This window comes from Leuciscus leuciscus (assembly GCF_965113295.1).
Source record: "Leuciscus leuciscus genome assembly, chromosome: 4".
NCBI lineage: Eukaryota > Metazoa > Chordata > Actinopteri > Cypriniformes > Leuciscidae > Leuciscus > Leuciscus leuciscus.
This window is the reverse complement of record NC_138728.1, coordinates 20,127,330-20,148,254: the sequence shown is the minus strand read 5'-3', so window position 1 is coordinate 20,148,254 and position 20,925 is coordinate 20,127,330. Positions and strand designations below refer to the sequence as shown.

Below are 20,925 nucleotides of genomic sequence, written 5' to 3'. Positions count from 1 at the left end.
TTATGTACATATATTGCACATACATGTTCCCATATAAATGTGAATGTATGTGTACACATTCACGGAATGAGTTACAATCAGTGGTTACAGACTTTTAGTTCCCAGCATGCTTTGCTTCTGACTGTTAAAGGAGAGTAAATGTTAAAATTAAGTGTCAATATTAAATATAGTGTTCAATATTTTATAGAGGGGAGATACATACTTCCGAGTCTACCATACATAAGTTTAATTCTTAATCACTGTTATAATAGAGGTGAAAACTGGCAGAACGGTAAGTTATTGAACTAATATTCATTTTCATGTTGTCCCACGGATAAAAATGTAAGTGCATTTTTCATATTTTGCTAATTATCTGGCAGATAATTTAACTTGTTTTATGTAAAATGCATCTTTAAATAAGACAACAACAACAAAAAAACTCCAAGAAAAAGCATTTTTTTTGGCAGCGTGAATGAATCTGCAGTGATACAGGATGCCACTAGAGGCGCCAGAACGCTTGTTTACACGTTTGTGAGCTCTTCATACTCTTCAAAATACTTTATTTGATTTTGTTTACCCTATTGTACTCTTATTTAGATTTGTATATTATTACCTTCCTGACACTTTTTTAAATATATTTTTGCAGATATTTTTCTTCTTTTCTTGTTCTGTTTCTGTTTTATTTCATATACATTATTATTTAATATTTGCATATGAACGAAAGTCCATGAATAATGTTGATGTTTATTTAAAAAGCAAGGCTCCGCACAATAAAAGAAAGAAAGAAAAAAAAACTACAGTGAAAGAAAACGAGATTAATGATATACGTGACGCGAGTGCGTTTGGCCATTCTCTGGTTTGGCCACAGTCTGTGATGTCATCCATCCGCGACATCATTCTTGTAGCATGATATGCTAACCGACAGTGCAGAACGAGTAGAGCATTTATTTTCGTAAAAGGTGTGTATCTAGCTTCAGATATTTGAACATTTAAAATGCATGAGTGGTTTAAGCTTAGACATGAATCATTTGGTATATTTATATAGTACAATAAGCGTTGCAAGCCGTTTGGAAGTGAATGCTAAATGCATAAATAATACTTGACTGTAAGAACCATGTTTTATCATTTTTGTAACGGAAGTTCTAACTGTAGGTTAATTTTGAATGTGGTTTTATGTTTAAAATACATATAGACGTCTAACTGACAACTTGTGTGATACTTTAGCTTCTTTTACATTGCAGACTGATGTTTGGAACACGTTTATATGTATAATCCTGTTTCATGTTTGTGTATTTCAGTGTTTTTATTTGGGAAGGAGGTAAAATGTCTTTATATGATGATTTGGGGGTCGCAACGAGCGACACTAAAACAGAAGGATGGTCTAAAAACTTTAAACTGCTTCAGTCTCAGCTGAAAGTGAAGAAAGCTGCATTGACACAAGCAAAGGTGGGTCAGTGTTTATGCCACAAGCCTGACAATAATACAGTGAAAATATTAGGGAATTTTAAAATGGTTTTCCATGAAAAAATCCGAAATGTCTTGATTTATTTTGTTTCTATTGTTGGTTAGATTTAAAATATTTAATTGGCTAAAAATGGATCATTGTGAGTAATGTCTCTATCATATATTGTGTTATTTACAATATAATAAAATATATCATACAGATAGTTTTGTACATGATTATCCAGTAACTACAAATAACTTGAAAAGTTCTGGAAATTAATTCTTGAGTCATGGAAAGTCGAAAAGTGTGACGGATAAATTAAACTTGACTTCTTTTGCAGACTCAGAGGACGAGACAGTCAAATGTTCTAGCTCCGGTTATCGATCTAAAGAGAGGAAGTTCAGCAGATGACAGACAGATCTCTGATACACCTCCACACATCGCTGCAGGGATGAAGGTAAACACTGTGTATATTACCGTCTGATTATGCACGATTTAGGGAATTTTTTTAAAGCTCCAGTTTTAGATGTGTTGGCTTTAGTGGCCAACAAAATTGTGTTTATGTATCAATGGCCCTGTTTACACCTGGGGCCTGTTTCAATAAAGAGGTTCAACCAACTCTGAGTTAAAACTTGAACTCTGAGTTGACTTACCCTGAGATGGGAAACTCTGAGTTTTTGGTTTCAGAACAGCTGAAATGAGTTAGTTCAATCAACTCTGAGTTGACTGACTCTGAGTTAAGCGCGTGCACCACAACTATAAAAAGCCATTATCAATGGAGCACAGATATTATGAGTCACCATGGCAACAGCGCCAGACAAAAAGAGGTCTGCATATTTCTTCACATTTTAATTACTGTTTTAATTACCAAGTAATCTAAATACTGTAATTTAATTAAAGGGATTACTCTTAATTCTTCTGTAATTTAAAGTTAAATCTGATGTAATTGTATTAGACTATAGAACAATTCTGTATAGGCTATTTAACATACATTTTTAAAAGTTAGATTTTTAATGTAACCTTCTCCCTCTACATACTTTGGTCAATTCAAGAATAATTCATGCAATTGTTTATTTGAAAGCATTAAAAGTGCTGTTTCTTGTCTCTCCTTGTATTGTTCAAGTGTTTAAGGTTGACATGGAATTTAGTAATTAGTAATAAGTAGACCAATAATTTCTAAAGATAGTCATTATTACATTAATCTAATTACAATGTTGAAGATGTCATTTGTAGTTAGTAATACAAGTAACTTGCCCAACTGTTATAATATCAGAGGTGAAACTGGAAGAACAGTATGTTATTCAACCTAATTTTAATTTTCATGTAGGGGCAATCCTGCAGGTATTAAAAGAACATGGCAGCAGCTGAAATTTAAATATAAAAACATAATTCAGTCAAGTAAGGCCTACTGCAGTGTAGGCTACCTGGCTTTACAAACATGTGACATATTAAATAACTAAAGCATCCAGTGTCTAGCAGTGCAGCAGCATTTTTGGCTGAGGGAATTCCTGGACGGACTTTAGAGCCAGTCACTCCCAAAGATCCAAGGGCCTTCATAAAATGTAAGAGGTTTACATATGTGTTATTTTTGATATAGGCTATTTTTGATATTTCCATTTATTTTACTTTGGGTTAGGATTTTTGTTGGTCCCAATAGATTCTGATGGTTATATCTGTCTTTTGGAGCCTCCTGTCCCAACAGAAACCCAGGTAGTTGTAAGTTGCCTACTCAATACACCAGAAATTATGACAAATAGTGTTATAAAGTGTACTCAACCAAATGCTCATCACATGGGGATAAAGAGTTTCTGCTGCTACAGAGAGGCCTACAGAGGTAATGTTAACATTATGTGTCTACACATTCTTTCACATTTTTATGTGGAGTAGCCTATAGAATCTACATTTACGCATTTGGCAGACGCTTTTATCCAAAGCGACTTACATTGCATTATCCTATACATTTATACATAGGTATGTGCAATCCCCTGGGATCAAACCCACAACCTTGCGTTGTTAACGCAGTGCTCTTACCACTGAGCTACAGGAAAGCTACTTTTCAATCTAAGTCTAAATCTAAGTTTAAATCTAAGTATAAACGGGTATTCTTATCTCTCCCCGCGCCCCCAGAGTGTGGAAGAACAGCAGGAGGACGGTCCATCAACTTCTGTTGCACAGATGAACAGTTCAGTGATTTCCAGTAAATGCCACAGTTTAATTCTGTAGAATTTGTTTAGAACTACATTATGTAACTCTAATATACTACTGTGTTTTCAGTTGCCAGTTAAGGAGTTATATAGACTTCATCTTATAAAAATAAAAAAAGCAATATTTTATTTATTAATAAAAGATTAATTTTATTAATAAAAATGTACTGAAAGAATGAATGAGGTGTTTAAACACCACTTCCTCTTTAAAAAGGGGAGGAGACCGAAAGAAACTCTGGGTTTACTGAAGAAAACCTGCTCCCGACCAGGTTAGGTTCACAGAGTAAGTTACCATGGTAACTGACTCTGAGTATAAGTTACCTCTCTTTCTGAAACAGGCTTGACTTACTCTGCTTTCTCAGGTTTAACATACCTCCCATTCTGAAACAGAAAACTCAGAGTTTCCCTCATTTCAGGGTTAACATACTCAGAGTTTTCACTTAACCTCCTTTCTGAAACAGGCCCCTGGTATTAAGATGCATTTTGGTCAATCATCGGATGACAAGTACACGAGGGAGACACTTACCAGTTTACACCTGGTGTTTTAATCTGTCTCTTTTGTCCACTTTCAACCACTTCTGTCCTGATGTCTTCAAGGGGAGCATCTATGGGCGGCTAAATGTATGGTTTTTTTCAGATCTTTAGATCTAATGGACTATATAAGCTTGCACAATTTACATATGAATGCGAACGGAGACGATGGAGAAATGCCCAAAGAGCATCAGCTTTAGTTTCTGCTCTTAAAGCGGCAAGACCACGCCGAACACGGTGAGTGTTAGAAATCAGGAATGGTGTGAGAACATTGTGCTTGGTAAGTTTTTCATCTGCAAACTGTTGGAAATGTCAGAAGCGAAGACCAGGAGACTTGGTTGTATCTTCAGCAGGATTCTTAATTAAGAACGGCACGGCAAAGTTCTTTTTCGTTCTTCGTTTAGTGGTAAAACGAAGTTCAAAATACGTGAGCAGCGATATACTGTTATCGAACGTACAACGCCGCCCACACTGCTGAGAAAGCAAGGGTTAGATGAAAATGTAAATATATGCCGTGCTTTCCTCTCAATAACAAAATAAACACACAATAAAAGTGAGAAAACGGCGCACATTTTAATAAAGCATTAGAAAAGCATCTGATCTTAGCAACGTGGATATGTTTATTTGCACAAACTCTACGGCACTCCATTAAAGTCACGTCACGTTATTTATATAGCACATATACTATATATTGCTTCAAATCAAGCAGCTTTGTTGTATTAAACATTGACAACCAATGTCAGTGTATCATTTCATCAGAAGAACTTAATTCTCTACTATAAAGCAGCTCCTTCAGTGTGTTAATGTTTTCACTAACAGATGTCTGACCTCGGCCGATTGAACAGGCCAATCAACCAGAAAGAAGGCGGAGCCTCCACACACACCTATCCATTGTGTAATCTCCACGGACCAATGATAGAACAAAGCTGTTTAGCAGCCGGAACTAACTTTGGCAAGCTGTTTTTCGTTTCGGCCCAGTTTTGTTCGAAATTACGTCACATCAGTTTGTTCTTCGATTTCGCTTGAAGTATATCGGGGCCTTCAGGGAGCTGGACATTGTATTTTATAGGCCTTGAGTGGGCACTCCTGTATTAGTTCTTTTCAAAACTACAACTGTTGACACGTACGACAAGTTATGGTAACATGTCGTACAAATTACATGAACAGAAAACCATGTAGCATAAGAGTGGAATTTCTGAAAGACAATGGCGCCTGAATAACTGTGAAGTCCGTTTCCTGTGGAGTCCACTTCCCACGTAGAGTCGCTCAGAATCTCCACTGAAACAGGAAGCTAAGGCGGGACATATTGAATGGCTCCTCCCCCTCTTCAAATAGCCAATAGCGTTTAGTTTACTTCACAGATTGCAAGTCGTACTTGACAGCACCATGGAGGCGAATCAGAGCACTTATGATACGTTGGATTCAATAGTAGAGTTGAGAATAAATTCTAGCCATTTCATTCTTAACCAACTGGACAACGGACAAGTTGGACAACAAAATAAAACTTGAGCGTTTGAGCAACCGAACACCAACCCATATTGCTCCGTGACGTGTCAACTGTCTCTTTGGCTAGCTGTTATTTATAGCATAGGGAGCGGGACGCTTTAGATTCTGGAGAGCATTTGATTGGACAGAAGATGTGATGAGAAGCTGAAGAAAAATCCGTTATCCATTTTAGCGGAAGTGAGAGACTGTAAGTTTTGAATGCTTATATCTCCTCAATGCAAATTTTGTCATTTTTTTGGAACACACCAGCTTATTCATAACCTTAAGGCTAACATATTCACTAAAAGCTAAAAAACGTAAATTTTTATTTAAGGGGGCCTTTAAACATGGTGATCATATAGTGTTTTTCTTGACCTAGACTTAATAGATTCGACACCTATGGACCAGTGAGGTGGGGACAAGAAAACCTTTGAGGAAGTCTTCACCGAGGCCTGTTGGACTTCGGTTCCTCCCTGGGCTCCTCACTGGTCTGTGTGTCCTAGTCCATCCCTGTAGTTGATTTTCAAACTTTAAAGTGAGACATCCTCCAATGAAAGAAGATGTCAGAAGACATCATGACCCATAGAGAGCGGATAAGTGACTGGAGTGTGCTGTAGTATAGTTTTAAGGCTGTGAGTGTACCTAACAATCGGAGGAAGTGATAGTAAAAGAGTCTGTCAACTTTGCTGTAAATTATTGGGGAAATTGAGCACTCATCGCCCAAATGGTTAACACCGCAGCAAGCTGCCCCACGAGTTTAATGATTAGGGGACGGGCTGCTTCAGAGCAGCAAGCAGACTGAGTAGAAGCATTGTTTAACATTGTTTATTTCTCTTAATTTCTTTTTGTTTTTCCTACACTCTTTCATCCCATGTCCAGGTTTACCGCAGTAATGACAACTGCTCTCATTTAAGACATTTAAGTTTTTGTTGGTTCTCTGTGTTTACCTTATTCAATGATGCTGCTGCAATCTTTACTTTGTTTTGACATCAGTGTCTCTTTCCAAAGTAGCTATCCTGTCCGAGTTGTTTCGCAGGGTTCTATTGGATCATGTGAAGTCTAAGAAAGGTAGTGCTTTTCTGTATTCTGATAAAAGCCTGTGGTGGAAATTCCCCTATAAGTCAGGCCACTCAATAGTAAAATCTCCATGATCTTCTATCCAAATCTACCCCTTACAAGTACGGCATAACCTCCGTTGGGCAGCGACCTGCTGGAAACCTTCGGTTCAACCTCTTACATCCTTAAACCGATAACACTCTTTTGAAACCATTACTTTTGTTCTCCTTCACTACTCCCTCTGCCAGAAACAACATATCTTTGACAATCTGTTTTCAAAACATGCAACGGTTACACACATATGTCTATTATGTCAAAAACAAATGACATTCTCATGAGTAGAAAGTCAAGTAAGGATTATTTAAGGAAGCATTGATTGAAATCATATAAGAAAAATATTTCTCTTGCAACCCATCAAACCACAGCTGTGTAACAGTTTGTCTTGTTTATTTCACTCCTGTGTGTTTTTCATGTGCTTCAGTTCAGTCTTGATCTCCTGCTGCTTAGTCTCCTTGGTTACAGATTACGTGCAGCTGTCTGTCGTTCCCTGTGTGTTTATACAACGTTTATTTCAATTCATTGTCGTTTCTCGTCAATGTAAGTGTGTTTTCCCCTGCGTTAATCCTGTTTCTGAGTATTTGATATTAAAACCTGTTTCCTTGAAGTATTCCTCGTCGTGAGAGTTTCTATTCACCTATTCTATTCAAATGCTACTCCTCCTAGAGATCTGTCTATCTCCGTCCGTCCGTCTGTCCGTCCTAACTAGCTAGCTAACTTTTAAAACGACTAAACTAAAAACTAAAACTATTACAAACTGAAAAACTTAGAGCTTTTAAAACTACTTCAAACTTTCTGGCTTGGATTTTTTAAGCCTACTTTAAAGTTTGTCTTTTCAAACTTTACTATCTAGTTTTTATTTTAGTATGATTGCCATTACTAAATAAAAAATATTTAAAAATAATAAGATATAGGCCTATTACTCTTGTAATATTACTATTAAAATATTTAAGAAATGTATTATAATAACAATAATACATGTATTTTACAGTTCAACTGTAAAATTACAATAATAACATTTATGGGTGTCTTAATTACTTAATTTTCAAATGTTAACCCATCAAGCTTTAATTTAGTCAGAAAACCCTTGGAACTTAGAAAGCCCTTCACACTTCTCTTTTGTTGACAGCAGCAGGTTGAAAAGCACTTCTCATTACACTTTTATGAAGATGGTTGATGCGTTCCCAAAGCGACCCAAACTCAGAGCAGATGCAGAGATCACTGAAAACACCGGATAATTACCTACTTGCATGTTAAAGATCAATTAATTGATTAATCTTGCAGCCCTACAGGCACCTCTATGCTTTTAAAAAGGTGACATCACAGCATTTGATCTGTTAAAATCACAACCCTTCCTCCCAGTAATATGTTACATTAAAAAATTTATGAGGATTTCTCACTAAGTGGTTCATTATACTAAGATGCTGTTCTTAGAACATTAGGTTTCATTGACTATGTCTGTGTGTGTCCTTTTTAGGACTCTGTGTCAGGTGGGTTTTCATCCGGAGATGTGCTGATTCCATTAGCTGATGAGTATGACCCCATGTTTCCCAACGACTATGAGAAAGTGGTGAAGAGACACAGAGAGGAACGACAAAGACAGAGAGAGCAGGAGCGACAGAAGGAGATTGAGGAGAGAGAGAAGTATGCATCCACTATTGAAGAAAAATGCGATAACTCGTTAAATAATGCGATATACGATAATGCTTTGAGTGTGTAAAATACATTTTTCATTTTATTTCATTATATTTAAAAACTGAAAATGATATAACCAATATACATGTTTTACATTCTATTTTTTTTAAGAGAAGAAAGCATCTCTACAACTTCTGAAAGTCAACAACAGGGTTTTACTGTAGCGTTACATAAAAAGTAAGTGTCATTTTAACGTCAGTGCAAACGCAGGGTTTCAGGTAGGCCTACATTAGGTTTATTTAACGACAGAAATTGAATTATCAAATGTAAAAATAAAACACTGCTTCACTGTATGAATTAAATATAGACTGATTCTTATTAAAGTTGCAAAATGAATTCAGTCAAAAGCAGTGAGTGATTTTCTCTTTGTCTGTTGTTTGATTAACAATAATCACACAGACAGAAGTAGGTTTGTTAGGTACACTTTAAGAGCTGCACGGATCCAATATATTGTTATATGCACGCTTTTTTTCTCAACTGTTTACTCCACTTACTAAATAACTGATTGTTTTTACGTTAATACTCACCAAGAAGGCCTTTTGACAATGTTGTGTGTATTATTTGGTTATATAAACTGTGGAATAGAACTGAAATCAGTATTATGCTGTCTGAGAGGCGGCTTTCTGTGCGCGTGTGTAGGCATGCCAGATGTAAGTAACAGTCATGTGTCTAGTCTATTCTCTTATGTCTGCATCAACCTAAAACTTTGAGTTTTTGTAATCTTTTGAAGTATTAAAACCATTCAGTTACTGTTAGCCATTGCGATATGCATATCGCGATATGTACATTTGCGATATTCCGATAATTTATATATCATGCAGAAGGGCTGCACAATTAATCGAATTTCTAATCGCAATTACGATTATGGATGCCACGATTACGTGAGAGGGAATCACAACTACTTAAGAGAACCCAGCACAATAGGAACTATCAGTGACGTAAGTGTACGCTAGTTGGTCCAACACCCGCGAAACACCGGCACCCGCCATTTTTAAAAAGCCATGTACACAGCCCATTTACTTCATAAACTAACTCTATGAACATGAAAAACAGTGATAGTCCTTTACGCTAAGGAGAAAATCCAACACAACTTTTGAGTCGACCAAGCAAAACATGATTATGTATTTCTGCTCAGCTAGCGACATTGAGCATCAACCACCCGGCAAACGCTAACACTTTTTCATATACTGTCTACTTTGTATAACAGTTCTATCTAATAATATATTAGACAGGACTGTTAAACAGATAGTAAACTAGTGAAGACGGAGAATGGGAGCACTGTGAGCTCAGGCTCTGGCGTTGTCAGCGCAGTCAAAATAAGTCACAACAACAAGCGCGGCTTACGTCACTTCAGAGTTCCTACTGGCAGTGCGAATGCTACCAGGGAAACGGCCACAGGGGAACATTAGTTCTCTGGGAACCACCCCGGTGGCTAGTTTTGCTATATAACTATGCATATTTTTCCTTCTTTTTTTTTTTTTAAGAAGAAGAAACTAAACCATTGTTTAGTTGACATTTGAGGCTTAATGCTATACAGAAGCAATACAAGTTTTTCAGGAAGAGTTTTTCCAGCTTGTTTTTTATTTTTATATAAAAATATGGCACACAGTTGCTTCAAGCAATGGTATAACGCTATTTAAAACATCATTCAATGTAAATTGTGAAAAATTGTGACTGTTCCTTTAAATGCTCAAGCTGATGGGTTCTGATTGGCTGTCAATGTTCTTATAATTTATCAGCTGGAAAAATCGTTCTGAAAGGGATTCCAACTTTATTGTTCTTCTGATGTTATGGTTGTTGTTATAGTTGTGGTGTGGACTTCCCTATTCTCACAGAACTAGAACAATTGAAGAGTTCAGATGCAAAAGCCTCTAAATGCCATCTGAAATTTTCTTATAGAATGATAATTTTTATCAAGCTTGTATATTTTAATTCAATAATTTCCCTTAAATGGCAATGAAGATTACCTATTAATTGTATTATAAGTGAAATTACTGAACTTAAATACACAAGCTTGATAAAAATGATCATTATATAAGAAAATTTCAGATGGCATTTAGAGGCTTTTGCATCTGAACTCTTCAATTATTAAAACACACAATTCCAATCAGTTTTACAAATTGAGCCATGAGCTGGTGGTTCGGAACAGGTTTGTAAAAATCAGGGGGTTTTGTTAGCTATTAAGATTACACAGAACTAAATGTATTTGATTTTTTTTCTCCATAAAATCTTATTTTTGCTACCTGTCTGAACACAGCCTTAAACATTTGCCTGATCTGCACAGATCAGTGTTGTTTTGTTGTCCATTGTGTTGTGACCATTTTGCCCCTGTCTGTTAGGAAACGTAAAGAGAGGCATGAAGGAGGGGGAGCTCCAAGCGGATTTTCACGTTTCCCGAATCCCGAAGGCGAATCAGATGAGGAGGAGGATTTTGAGAGAGAAAAGAGGAAGAGGAGTGAGTTCCCAATGAAACATTTCTTCATCTCAATTTCTTTTATATCGAATTGATTGTATATTGACAATTGTGATTAGATTATCCAAGATGTTAATACCATGTTTAAACAAGGGCCCTTGGTATAATCTTCTGTGTGGTTATAAGATGTCGTTCATATGGCATACAGGTATGGGTGGAGCTGCCATCGCCCCTCCGACATCACTAATGGATCGAGAATGTAAGTACATCCCATAGACCTTTTAAGAACCTTTATTTTCCTGTTTTGCCACATTTGAAATCAATATACACTGATGAGCCAAAGCATTATGTCCAGTCACAGGTGAAGCAAATATCGTTGATCATCTCCTAACGAGGACACATATTAAGGTCTGGGTAGATTAAATGGTAAGCAAACAATCCGTTCTCGTAAACAGTGTGTTGGATGCAGGAGAAATGGGCAGGGATAAAGATATGATCTGCACACTGCACAAATTGTTCAGGAATGAACAATTGAGCATCTGTGGGATGTGCTGGACCAACAACTTTGATCCACAGCGGCTCCACCTCACAACCTGCAGGACTTGAAGGATCTGCTGCTAAAGTCTTTGTGCTAGATGCCACAGGACACAGGGCAACGCTCGGAGAACTAACAGCATTTTAGGCATGTGGTCATAATGTTTTGGCTCATCTGTGTATGATTTTGTGTGTTTTCGCTTTGTCTCTGATAGGTTGCAGCTTTACACAGTCTTTAATCCAGTTGTGGGAAATGTGAGTAAGTAACAAAACTGCATTTGTTGTCATGACAGCATCATATTCATATGATGAAGAAGGTCGCCAGAGGTCGAAAGCTGCCATCCCACCTCCTGTGTTTGATGACTTGGATAGACCGCGATCTCCCCCTGGACCAACTAATTCATTCCTGGCCAACATGGGGTAAGAGTCCTTTCATGCACTCAGAAACAAAGAATCCTCCGTAGACGCATAAAGTCATTATGATTTATAAATATGTTATTGTTGCACTGATTGGATGAACGCTTTGGTTCTGATTTACACCAGAGAATTTTCATTTCCAGAAAATTTAGATCCACAAAAACTTTTTTATATATATATTTCAAGTAATTTTGATTTCCCCCAAAAATTGTTTCAACAGAAGAATCTAAATGTTACTAGAAATAAGGATATGTAAGAAAATGTTCATTTGAATTTAATCTAAATTATTTAAATTTTTAACAAGGACATTTTTATCATTAAATTTACAATCAGAACATTTAACCAATAATATTTAATTTAAATGATTTTTTAGATTCAGATTTTACAAGAAAATAGTAGATTTAACTAAATATATTTGAAATTTAGCATTTAGATTTAACCAGAACATTTTGATTTAACCAATAAATAAATCTTATATTTAAAAAATAATAATAATAATGTATTGTAAAGAATTTAGACTTAACCAAAGGGTTTAGATTTGATCAAAAATGTTTTGATTTAACAAAATAATGAATAAATCTTGTAATATTTAATATAAATCAAGATTTAATCAATGAATTTAGATTTCCAAATAACTTATTTTAAAGAAAATTAATTTAAATCTATAAATTAAAGTCCAGTGTCTGTCTGTGTGTTTTTCAGTGGTACCGTGGCTCATAAAATCATGCAGAAGTATGGATTCCGCGAAGGACAGGGTCTGGGGAAACACGAGCAAGGGTTGAGCACGGCGCTGTCAGTGGAGAAAACCAGCAAGCGTGGGGGCAAGATTATTATTGGAGACTCAACGGAAAAGAGTGAGATCACATCCACACACCCACACACAAACACAAACACAGCAACCATGTACAAGCTCTCACATCAAGGATTCTTTTTTTTTTTTTCTGTTCCTTTTTATTTGTTTGAGTGTCATGTTTGTTTTCAATTCCATGAGTTGTCATTTGCGCAACCATGTACCCACTGTGTGAGTGTATCATTTGGTTCATTCACATTTGTTTGTGTTTGTTTCAGCATCAGCATCCAGTCAGAATTTGCCTGATCCACATGGCTCTAATTCAGGTTTGATTTTATTTTATTTCCTGTTTCCCATATCAATCATTGACGTACAACAGTTGTTTGTTTGCATCTGTATGTGTCTTCACCACCCACATGAACACATCTGTGATCAATTTGTCATAAGGAAACTTAATTTGTCCCCCTCATGCCTGTTATGTAAACAGTGGCAACAGTAACTTCCCTAACATAAGCAAACAGGAGTTATAGTAAAAATTTTTAGATATTTCTATCTCTTTATTTTAATCATTTGAACCGTTTCAAGGCTTGTTTCCCTTTTCACTACATGACCTCAAAGGAAGCATCATATTTAATCATTCCCATTTATATGCACCAGTATAACAATACATAGTCATAAACAGCAATATTTACATGCATATACAGTACCATTCAAAAGTTTGGGGTCAGTGAAAATATTTTTTTGAAATAAATTATTACTGTTTTCAGCAAGGAGGCATTAAAATCAGAGTGGACATTCATTAAAAGAAGCTGACTTTTCTTTTACATGAAGTTTTGAAATAAATGTAAATTGAAATATGATATTTGTTTTATAGCTGATCCCTCAAAGAAAAACGATACCAACCCTCTTACAGAGATTCTCAAATGTCCAACAAAGGTGGTGTTGCTGCGGGTAAGCTGTGTCAGTCAGTCTAAATTAAATTGAACTTCATAAATGTGTGTTTTGGAAAGCTTATTGAGACTGTTCAAGTGAAATGCATGGGAGACTAGAATGCTGATTGATTTCAATAGTTTGACATTAGCATGTTGCTAAGCTAATAAGACAATAGTCTATAAGAATAATATTGCATAAAATAATTGTAATACAAGACCTTTTTATTTATCTTTTTTATTGAGACACTTTATTTATTGAAATATAAGTATCTCCTATCATTTTTCAACATTTTTCACATCTTTGTATGAATTTCCTTTTTTGTGATGATACATGCAATTTTTCCTTAAAGTCAAGTCCCAGCAAAAAATGCCTCTAATTAATATATCAAATAAATAACAATTGAAAAGCAATTGTTTTTTCCATTTATGTTGAAGCACTTCAATTATTTGCTTCATTACCAGAATCCCCAATTAACTTCTCACTTCAATACAGTGGCGGTGAAATTATTTGTTTGTCATTTTCGGTGCAATATTTGCTGCCGGTCCTAGTTTATTTCTGCCCTCTTTTGACTTTATATTGAATGAGATGCTCAGGACAATTTAGTCAAAATCATTTGTTGCTTAATCTGCACATAAAAACTGTATGTGTGTAGAACATGGTTGGAAGGGGAGAGGTGGACGAAGACCTGGAAGGCGAGACTAAAGAAGAGTGTGAGAAATATGGCAAAGTCACCAAGTGCGTCATCTTTGAGGTGAGGGTCATGTCGAGCAAGTTTTCCTTCTTGTGTATGTAAGCTGCAGATGTCATATTTCTCTGACATGAAACCTGTGTGTCTGGCTTTTGTTTTCAGATCTCAGGTGTGACTGACGATGAGGCCGTCCGCATTTTCTTGGAGTTCGAACGGGTCGAATCGGCTATTAAAGGTGAGCGATTAAAGGACAAACTTGAAGTGTGTGTGTAGATGGTCTTTATTTCAAGTGCCCCAGATCTTGCTTAATAAAGCAGGTAAGTGTGTGAGGACTGTCCCTTAGGTGTTACATCACCTGGCTGGTTACATCACTTCCTCAAGGGATTGCAGACCCAACCAGTTTTTACTCAGTCACTTTCAAACACTGACCGAAATATTAACAAGCTTGAAATTACTCATCCTTCAAAACGTTGTTATCCTCAGAAAGGACAGTTTTAAATTAATAACTTTATTTGTATATATTTATATTATATTAGTGTGTGTGTGTGTGTACATATATATATGTATGTGTGTGTGTGTATATATATATGTATGTATGTGTGTATGTATGTGTGTATATATGTATGCATACATACATGCGCGCACACACACACACACACATGTCTGGTTCACTATCTTTATGGGGACTCTCCATAGACTTAATGGTTTTTATACTGTACAAACTGTATATTCTATCTCCTTACACTAACCCTACCCATCACAGAAAACTTTCTGCATTTTTACATTTCCAAAAAAACTCATTCTGTATGATTTATAAGCTTGTGTAGAATGTATACCCATGGTGACCTCAATTTAGGTCCCCACTGTGACATGAGTCCCCATGAGTCTGTGTGCATTCAGGTTGAAGTCCCCACCGGGATAGAAAAACATAAACATGTACACACACACACACACACACACACACACACTACCGGTCAAAAGTTTGGAAGCATTACTATTTTTAATGTTTTTGAAAGAGGTCTCTAATGCTCATCTAGCCTGCATTTATTTGATCAAAAATACAAGAAAAAACTGTTATACTGTGAAATTTTATTTCAGTTGAAGTTATTTGTTTTCTATATATATAAATATAAATATAAATCAAGCCTGAAAAAACACTCAGAGTCTGGTATCACCTGTTTCACTTCCCAGGGTAGGGCTGAAGTTTGAACAATGCAACAAATACTATAACTGTTGTTGGAAAGGCTTTTGTTTTTGCTGCTTGTTTATACTGTTCTTTTTTTTTTTAAAGCCGTGGATTTCCCCTTGGGTTTTATTTTAATTTTATTTTTAGTAGGGATATTTTTGATCATATACCATATCATTATCAAGATGCCACTATCTTTCCGGTTTTAAAAGGGTTTAATGCTCATCGTCTCTGATGATATCACATGGGGAAAAACCAAAACAATTTTAATAATAGATTTAGCAGCAAAGCATATGTTCTTATTCCTCTTCTGCTTTTTGTGGTTGGTTGTCTGGGTCAGCTGTTAGAACCATATATTTTATATAAATAAAAAGTCTCAATATTCCTGGTGTAAATTTCTGCTCAATAAATATTTCTTATCAATGTTGAAATCAGTTGAGCTGCTTAATATTGTTTTAGTTAAAACCACAACTTTAGTTTGTTTTTTTTCAAGTTCAAAAGAACAGCATTTATTTTAAACAATCTTTTGTAACATTATAAATGTATTTACTGTCCTTTTTGATCAGTTTAATGCATCCTTGCTGAATAAAAGTATTAATTTCTTAAACTTTCTGACCCCAAGCTTTTGAATGGTTATATTCTTTTTGTTTTTAGCTACAAATCAAAATTTTGAAAGATCATCACATAACATGAGCAGTTGCCATTTTTATTTTCAAAAACATTTGCCTGTAACAGGATGACAAATGTAACTGGAAAAACACAGAACAGGAAATGAAATAACATCCTGGCAACGCTTTGTTATATTGAAACGAAGCTCAGTATCTTATCACGAGACGATGGCCCTAGAGTCGGTGTAATGTTTTAGGACAGTGCCATCAGCTGGTCAGAAGTTATAAACAATGGTAAATCTATCCATAGCCTTTGAATTTCTTGTCCTAAAGTCACAGATGTTATAACCAAACAGTTCTATTTCAAATAACAATGTGCAGTTTGTGCTCATGGCCTCATAATTGCAGCTTTATTAGAAATTGTCTTATATATTTTTAGAAAAAAATTGTCTTATAAATCTTATAAATTAAATAATTTAGATTTAATAGCATTTAATATAATCGTTCATTTGTGTCATGATGCAGTTCAATAGTATATTTACAGTTCAACTGCATATACATTTTTTGGTCTTTTTGAATGTCGACTTAACGGTATTGTGTGCTGCTGTTGTTGTTGTTTCCCCTTCTCAGCTGTGGTGGATCTGAATGGGCGGTACTTTGGAGGTCGGGTGGTGAAGGCCTGTTTTTATAACTTGGATAAGTTCCGTGTTTTAGACCTGGGAGATCAGATGTGAGTGGGAGATCCAGACCTGCACAACCAGGAAAGATTAAACACCAGGAAGAAGTCGTTTCTGTATATAGCATGAGTAATTTTATACACCCTTGTAAAACATTAGCTTATGTGCCCCTTCCCGCAATGCGTTTTGTAATGAGGATTTAATTTGCTCTTTTTTTTTTCTTTTTTTTTTTTCTTCTTGTCTCTCTAACGTCACAGTTAAAAATATCCTTTTGTCCTGTCCTTGTGAATAAGATGTGATGAAGAACCCAGAATTAAAAAAAGCTTTTGGGAGAATAACTTTGAGGGTTGGTTCTGTTTTAAACATAAAATGTGTCTCTTTAAATGTTCAACTTTTTCATATCTCTGCACTTCTAGACTTTTTCACTGTGGTGCTTTCAAAGCAATGGTGCGGGTTTTACGCGAATACCCCAGTAGTTACTACATGGTTTTACAGAAAAGAACAATTGTATACTGATGTTGAATGAGGTGATGAAGATGATGATGTTATAATGAATGAGCCCTGGTTCATGATTTATATAATCAGACATCATGTCCCTGTGCGACTCTAGAAAGTAGGAAACCTACATTCTTCTGTTGTGACATAATGGCGACTCCCATGAGCCCTCACTCTATGATCCACACACTATTGATAGACTTCAAGTATTAAACTATTTCTTAATGTGTGTCTTGACCCTAACGGAAATAGGGTTTTGTGCGTTACTCAATAAAAGGTGACTTCAGTACATGCCAAGTTTTTCAGAAGCGTCTCTGTAGGATGTTTCAAATGCCTATAAATCCATCACCTAAATAATATTTGTGTGTATTATCAGATAACTATGCATGATAGTGTATTTTCATGCAGAGTGTGTACGGATGTGTGTTAGACTGGGTCAGTGATGGTGTGATGTTCTGGTTTGGTGAGAAGGACGCACTTACGCAATACGAAAGTGCTGGGGAATAAAGTAAAGAATAGACTGAACTCCATGAGGATTGAGTCAAACAGAACAGATCCTCATCAAATGACTCTTATATGAGCAGCAGAGAGTCTGAAACATGTCAGAACAGGGTTAAGCTGTTCAGGTCACAAGTTCAGCACTGGGAATTGAGCCGGTACGCTGTGTAAAAGTGCTAAAGGCATTACGGATGGGTTGTAGATGGGTTATGGCTTTGTTTGGATTAGTACTTTTTTAAGTTCAAGTTCAAAATTAATTTAGCCATTTCAACATTACAGTTGATAGGAATTTGTCTTGGTATGCTCACATATAGCCTACAACTTAATTAACAACAATACACTGACACGACAACAACACATTCCACACATATACCCCCCAATAAGATCAAATACACAGACATGAACAACACATATTGCACATTAAGTGTGTCAGCGGGTTATGAACCAGTCCATAAGTGCTTGGTGCACAAGGCAAATATATTAATAAAGCATAAGGAGTTAAGATTGGGGTAAGTAAAGATGAGTGGTGGGGTGGAAAACATCCAACTAGTTCATGAACTCAATTTAATAGAAGCATTCAATGTTCTAGCTTCAGACCATGTTTAAATAACGTATGGCTTGGAGGTACTATCTCTGAAGCGTGATGTTCTACTGATGATGCTTCTGTACCTCTTCCCCGAGAGTGAACAAGTGATGTGCTGGGTGATAGGGGTCAGTGGTGATATTTCTCGCCGCCTTAATAATTCGGGAGTCGTAGTGTGAGGCTATGGTAGGCAGACTACAGCCAATGATCTTGGAGGCTCTTCTCACTACTTTCTAGCTGTTCCTTACCCTGACTGGGCGCATTACCGTACCAGGACAGGATAGAGAAGGTCAGCACACCTTCTATGGCGGCTCTGTAGAAATGAGTCATGCCTTTCTGGCTAACCCCAAATTTCTCTGATGGGCTTTGCTTACAATGAGACTGATATCCAGGTCCCATGAGAGGGATTGGTGAATAGTGGTGCCCAAGAAACAGAAGGAAGAGACACTCTCAACAACCTGATCATTGATGGAGAGGGGAAGGTGCCGAACTGCCTTCTTCCTAAAGTCCACTATCATCTCTTTAGTTTTAGATGTATTGAGGATTAAGTTATCGACCTCAAATTTACAATTGTTCATACTTATGGTTAGGGGTTTAAAAATCAAACCCCAGATCCTACTCATATTTGTGCTGCGGACATGTATGATAGTTCAGATCGTGCTGCTTGTTGAAAGAATTCTTACTGGTTGGTAGGTGATCAAATACTTATGCCATGCAATAAATTGCAAATTAATTATTTAAAAATCATACAATGTGATATTCTGGATTTTTGTTTTAGATTCCGTCACTCACAGTTGAAGAGTACCTATGATAAAAAAAAAATTACAGACCTCTACATGCTTTGTAAGTGGGAAAACCTGCAAAATCGGCAGTGTATCAAATACTTGTTCTCCCCGCTGTAAATTAATAAAATGGTAAAGCTAATATGCACTTTTCTATTTAAGCTAAGCTTTAAAATATTTTATTGGGTAGAAATTGAGTAAAAAATATTTTTTAAAGTCCCTATCCTTAACCCTTATTCACTAAAACATGAACAACTGGAAAGGTCATGGGGCCTTTGAATGCTGTTGTAGACAATGAGGGACTGAAGACATGTAATATGTGGTTTCATAAGGACAAAGACTTCTGGCTTTATTACTGCCAGTGCCAACCAATGAGATGGTCGCCACACCCCTTCATTCATCCTAGCATGTGTGGGGAAATAATCGTAGAGGTGGATAAATATATTTACAGTTGTGGTTTAAACAGCTTAATGACATACTATTTTAGGTTTGGCCACTTTTAAATTTTTTTTTTTTTTTTTTTTTTACAGGCAAAATGCTTAAATTAAGGGCACTATTCCCCATCATGATGTTCCTAACTTGTTTGCATTTCTTTTTTTCTGTGGAAAACAAATGTTTGTTTTCTTTTCCTTTTGTTTTGTTTGTCTCATTGTTTTGTTTGTCTCATATCTAAGTATTTTGTTTGTCTCAGTGTTGTCTTTTTGTTTGTTTTATGTCTCAGTGTTGTGTTTTTCGTTTGTCTCATGTCTCAGTGTTTTGTTAATCTTATGTCTTGGTTTTGTTTTTAATTTTTTCTCATGTCTCTATACACTATACACTCACCTAAAGGATTATTAGGAACACCATACTAATACTGTGTTTGACCCCCTTTCGCCTTCAGAACTGCCTTAATTCTACGTGGCATTGATTCAACAAGGTGCTGAAAGCATTCTTTAGAAATGTTGGCCCATATTGATAGGATAGCATCTTGCATTTGATGGAGATTTGTGGGATGCACATCCAGGGCACGAAGCTCCCGTTCCACCACATCCCAAAGATGCTCTATTGGGTTGAGATCTGGTGACTGTGGGGGCCATTTTAGTACAGTGAACTCATTGTCATGTTCAAGAAACCAATTTGAAATGATTCGAGCTTTGTGACATGGTGCATTATCCTGCTGGAAGTAGCCATCAGAGGATGGGTACATGGTGGTCATAAAGGGATGGACATGGTCAGAAACAATGCTCAGGTAGGCCTTGGCATTTAAACGATGCCCAATTGGCACTAAGGGGCCTAAAGTGTGCCAAGAAAACATCCCCCACACCATTACACCACCACCACCAGCCTGCACAGTGGTAACAAGGCATGATGGATCCATGTTCTCATTCTGTTTACGCCAAATTCTGACTCTACCGTCTGAATGTCTCAACAGAAATCGAGACTCATCAGACCAGGCAACATTTTTCCAGTCTTCAACTGTTCAATTTTGGTGAGCTTGTGCAAATTGTAGCCTCTTTTTCCTATTTGTAGTGGAGATGAGTGGTACGCGGTGGGGTCTTCTGCTCTTGTAGCCCATCCGCCTCAAGGTTGTGCGTGTTGTGGCTTCACAAATGCTTTGCTGCATACCTCGGTTGTAACGAGTGGTTATTTCAGTCAAAGTTGCTCTTCTATCAGCTTGAATCAGTCGGCCCATTCTCCTCTGACCTCTAGCATCGACAAGGCATTTTCGCCCACAGGACTGCCGCATACTGGATGTTTTTCCCTTTTCACAACATTCTTTGTAAACCCTAGAAATGGTTGTGCGTGAAAATACCAGTAACTGAGCAGATTGTGAAATACTCAGACCGGCCCGTCTGGCACCAACAACCATGCCACGCTCAAAATTGCTTAA

The 20,925-nt window shown here is 36.5% G+C and overlaps 1 protein-coding gene across 2 annotated transcripts; it reads left to right on the top strand.

The window, feature by feature from the left end:
• The first annotated feature begins 824 nt into the window (after nucleotides 1-824).
• rbm17 (RNA binding motif protein 17) lies at nucleotides 825-17,035 on the top strand. 2 transcript variants are annotated; one of them, XM_082168280.1, is made up of 14 exons: nucleotides 825-938; nucleotides 1,278-1,425; nucleotides 1,764-1,880; nucleotides 8,234-8,400; nucleotides 8,563-8,628; nucleotides 10,791-10,906; nucleotides 11,073-11,123; nucleotides 11,692-11,818; nucleotides 12,518-12,669; nucleotides 12,884-12,931; nucleotides 13,480-13,556; nucleotides 14,191-14,289; nucleotides 14,389-14,461; nucleotides 16,651-17,035. In XM_082168280.1, exons 2-14 carry the CDS (start codon nucleotides 1,303-1,305, stop codon nucleotides 16,752-16,754), a joined length of 1,320 nt encoding a protein of 439 aa, XP_082024406.1. In that variant the 5' UTR covers nucleotides 825-938; nucleotides 1,278-1,302; the 3' UTR covers nucleotides 16,755-17,035. The 2 variants fall into 2 exon arrangements, with proteins under 2 accessions (XP_082024406.1, XP_082024407.1); XM_082168281.1 differs by lacking the exon at nucleotides 8,563-8,628.
• The last annotated feature ends 3,890 nt before the right edge of the window (nucleotides 17,036-20,925 follow it).

Bases quoted from the DNA above. Each gene is read 5' to 3' on its own strand.
- rbm17 (XM_082168280.1), top strand. From the start codon at position 1,303: ATGTCTTTATATGATGATTTGGGGGTCGCAACGAGCGACACTAAAACA. The intron at 1,881-8,233 runs GTAAACACTGTG...TGTCCTTTTTAG, and splicing joins ACATCGCTGCAGGGATGAAG to GACTCTGTGTCAGGTGGGTT. The intron at 13,557-14,190 runs GTAAGCTGTGTC...GTATGTGTGTAG, and splicing joins CAAAGGTGGTGTTGCTGCGG to AACATGGTTGGAAGGGGAGA.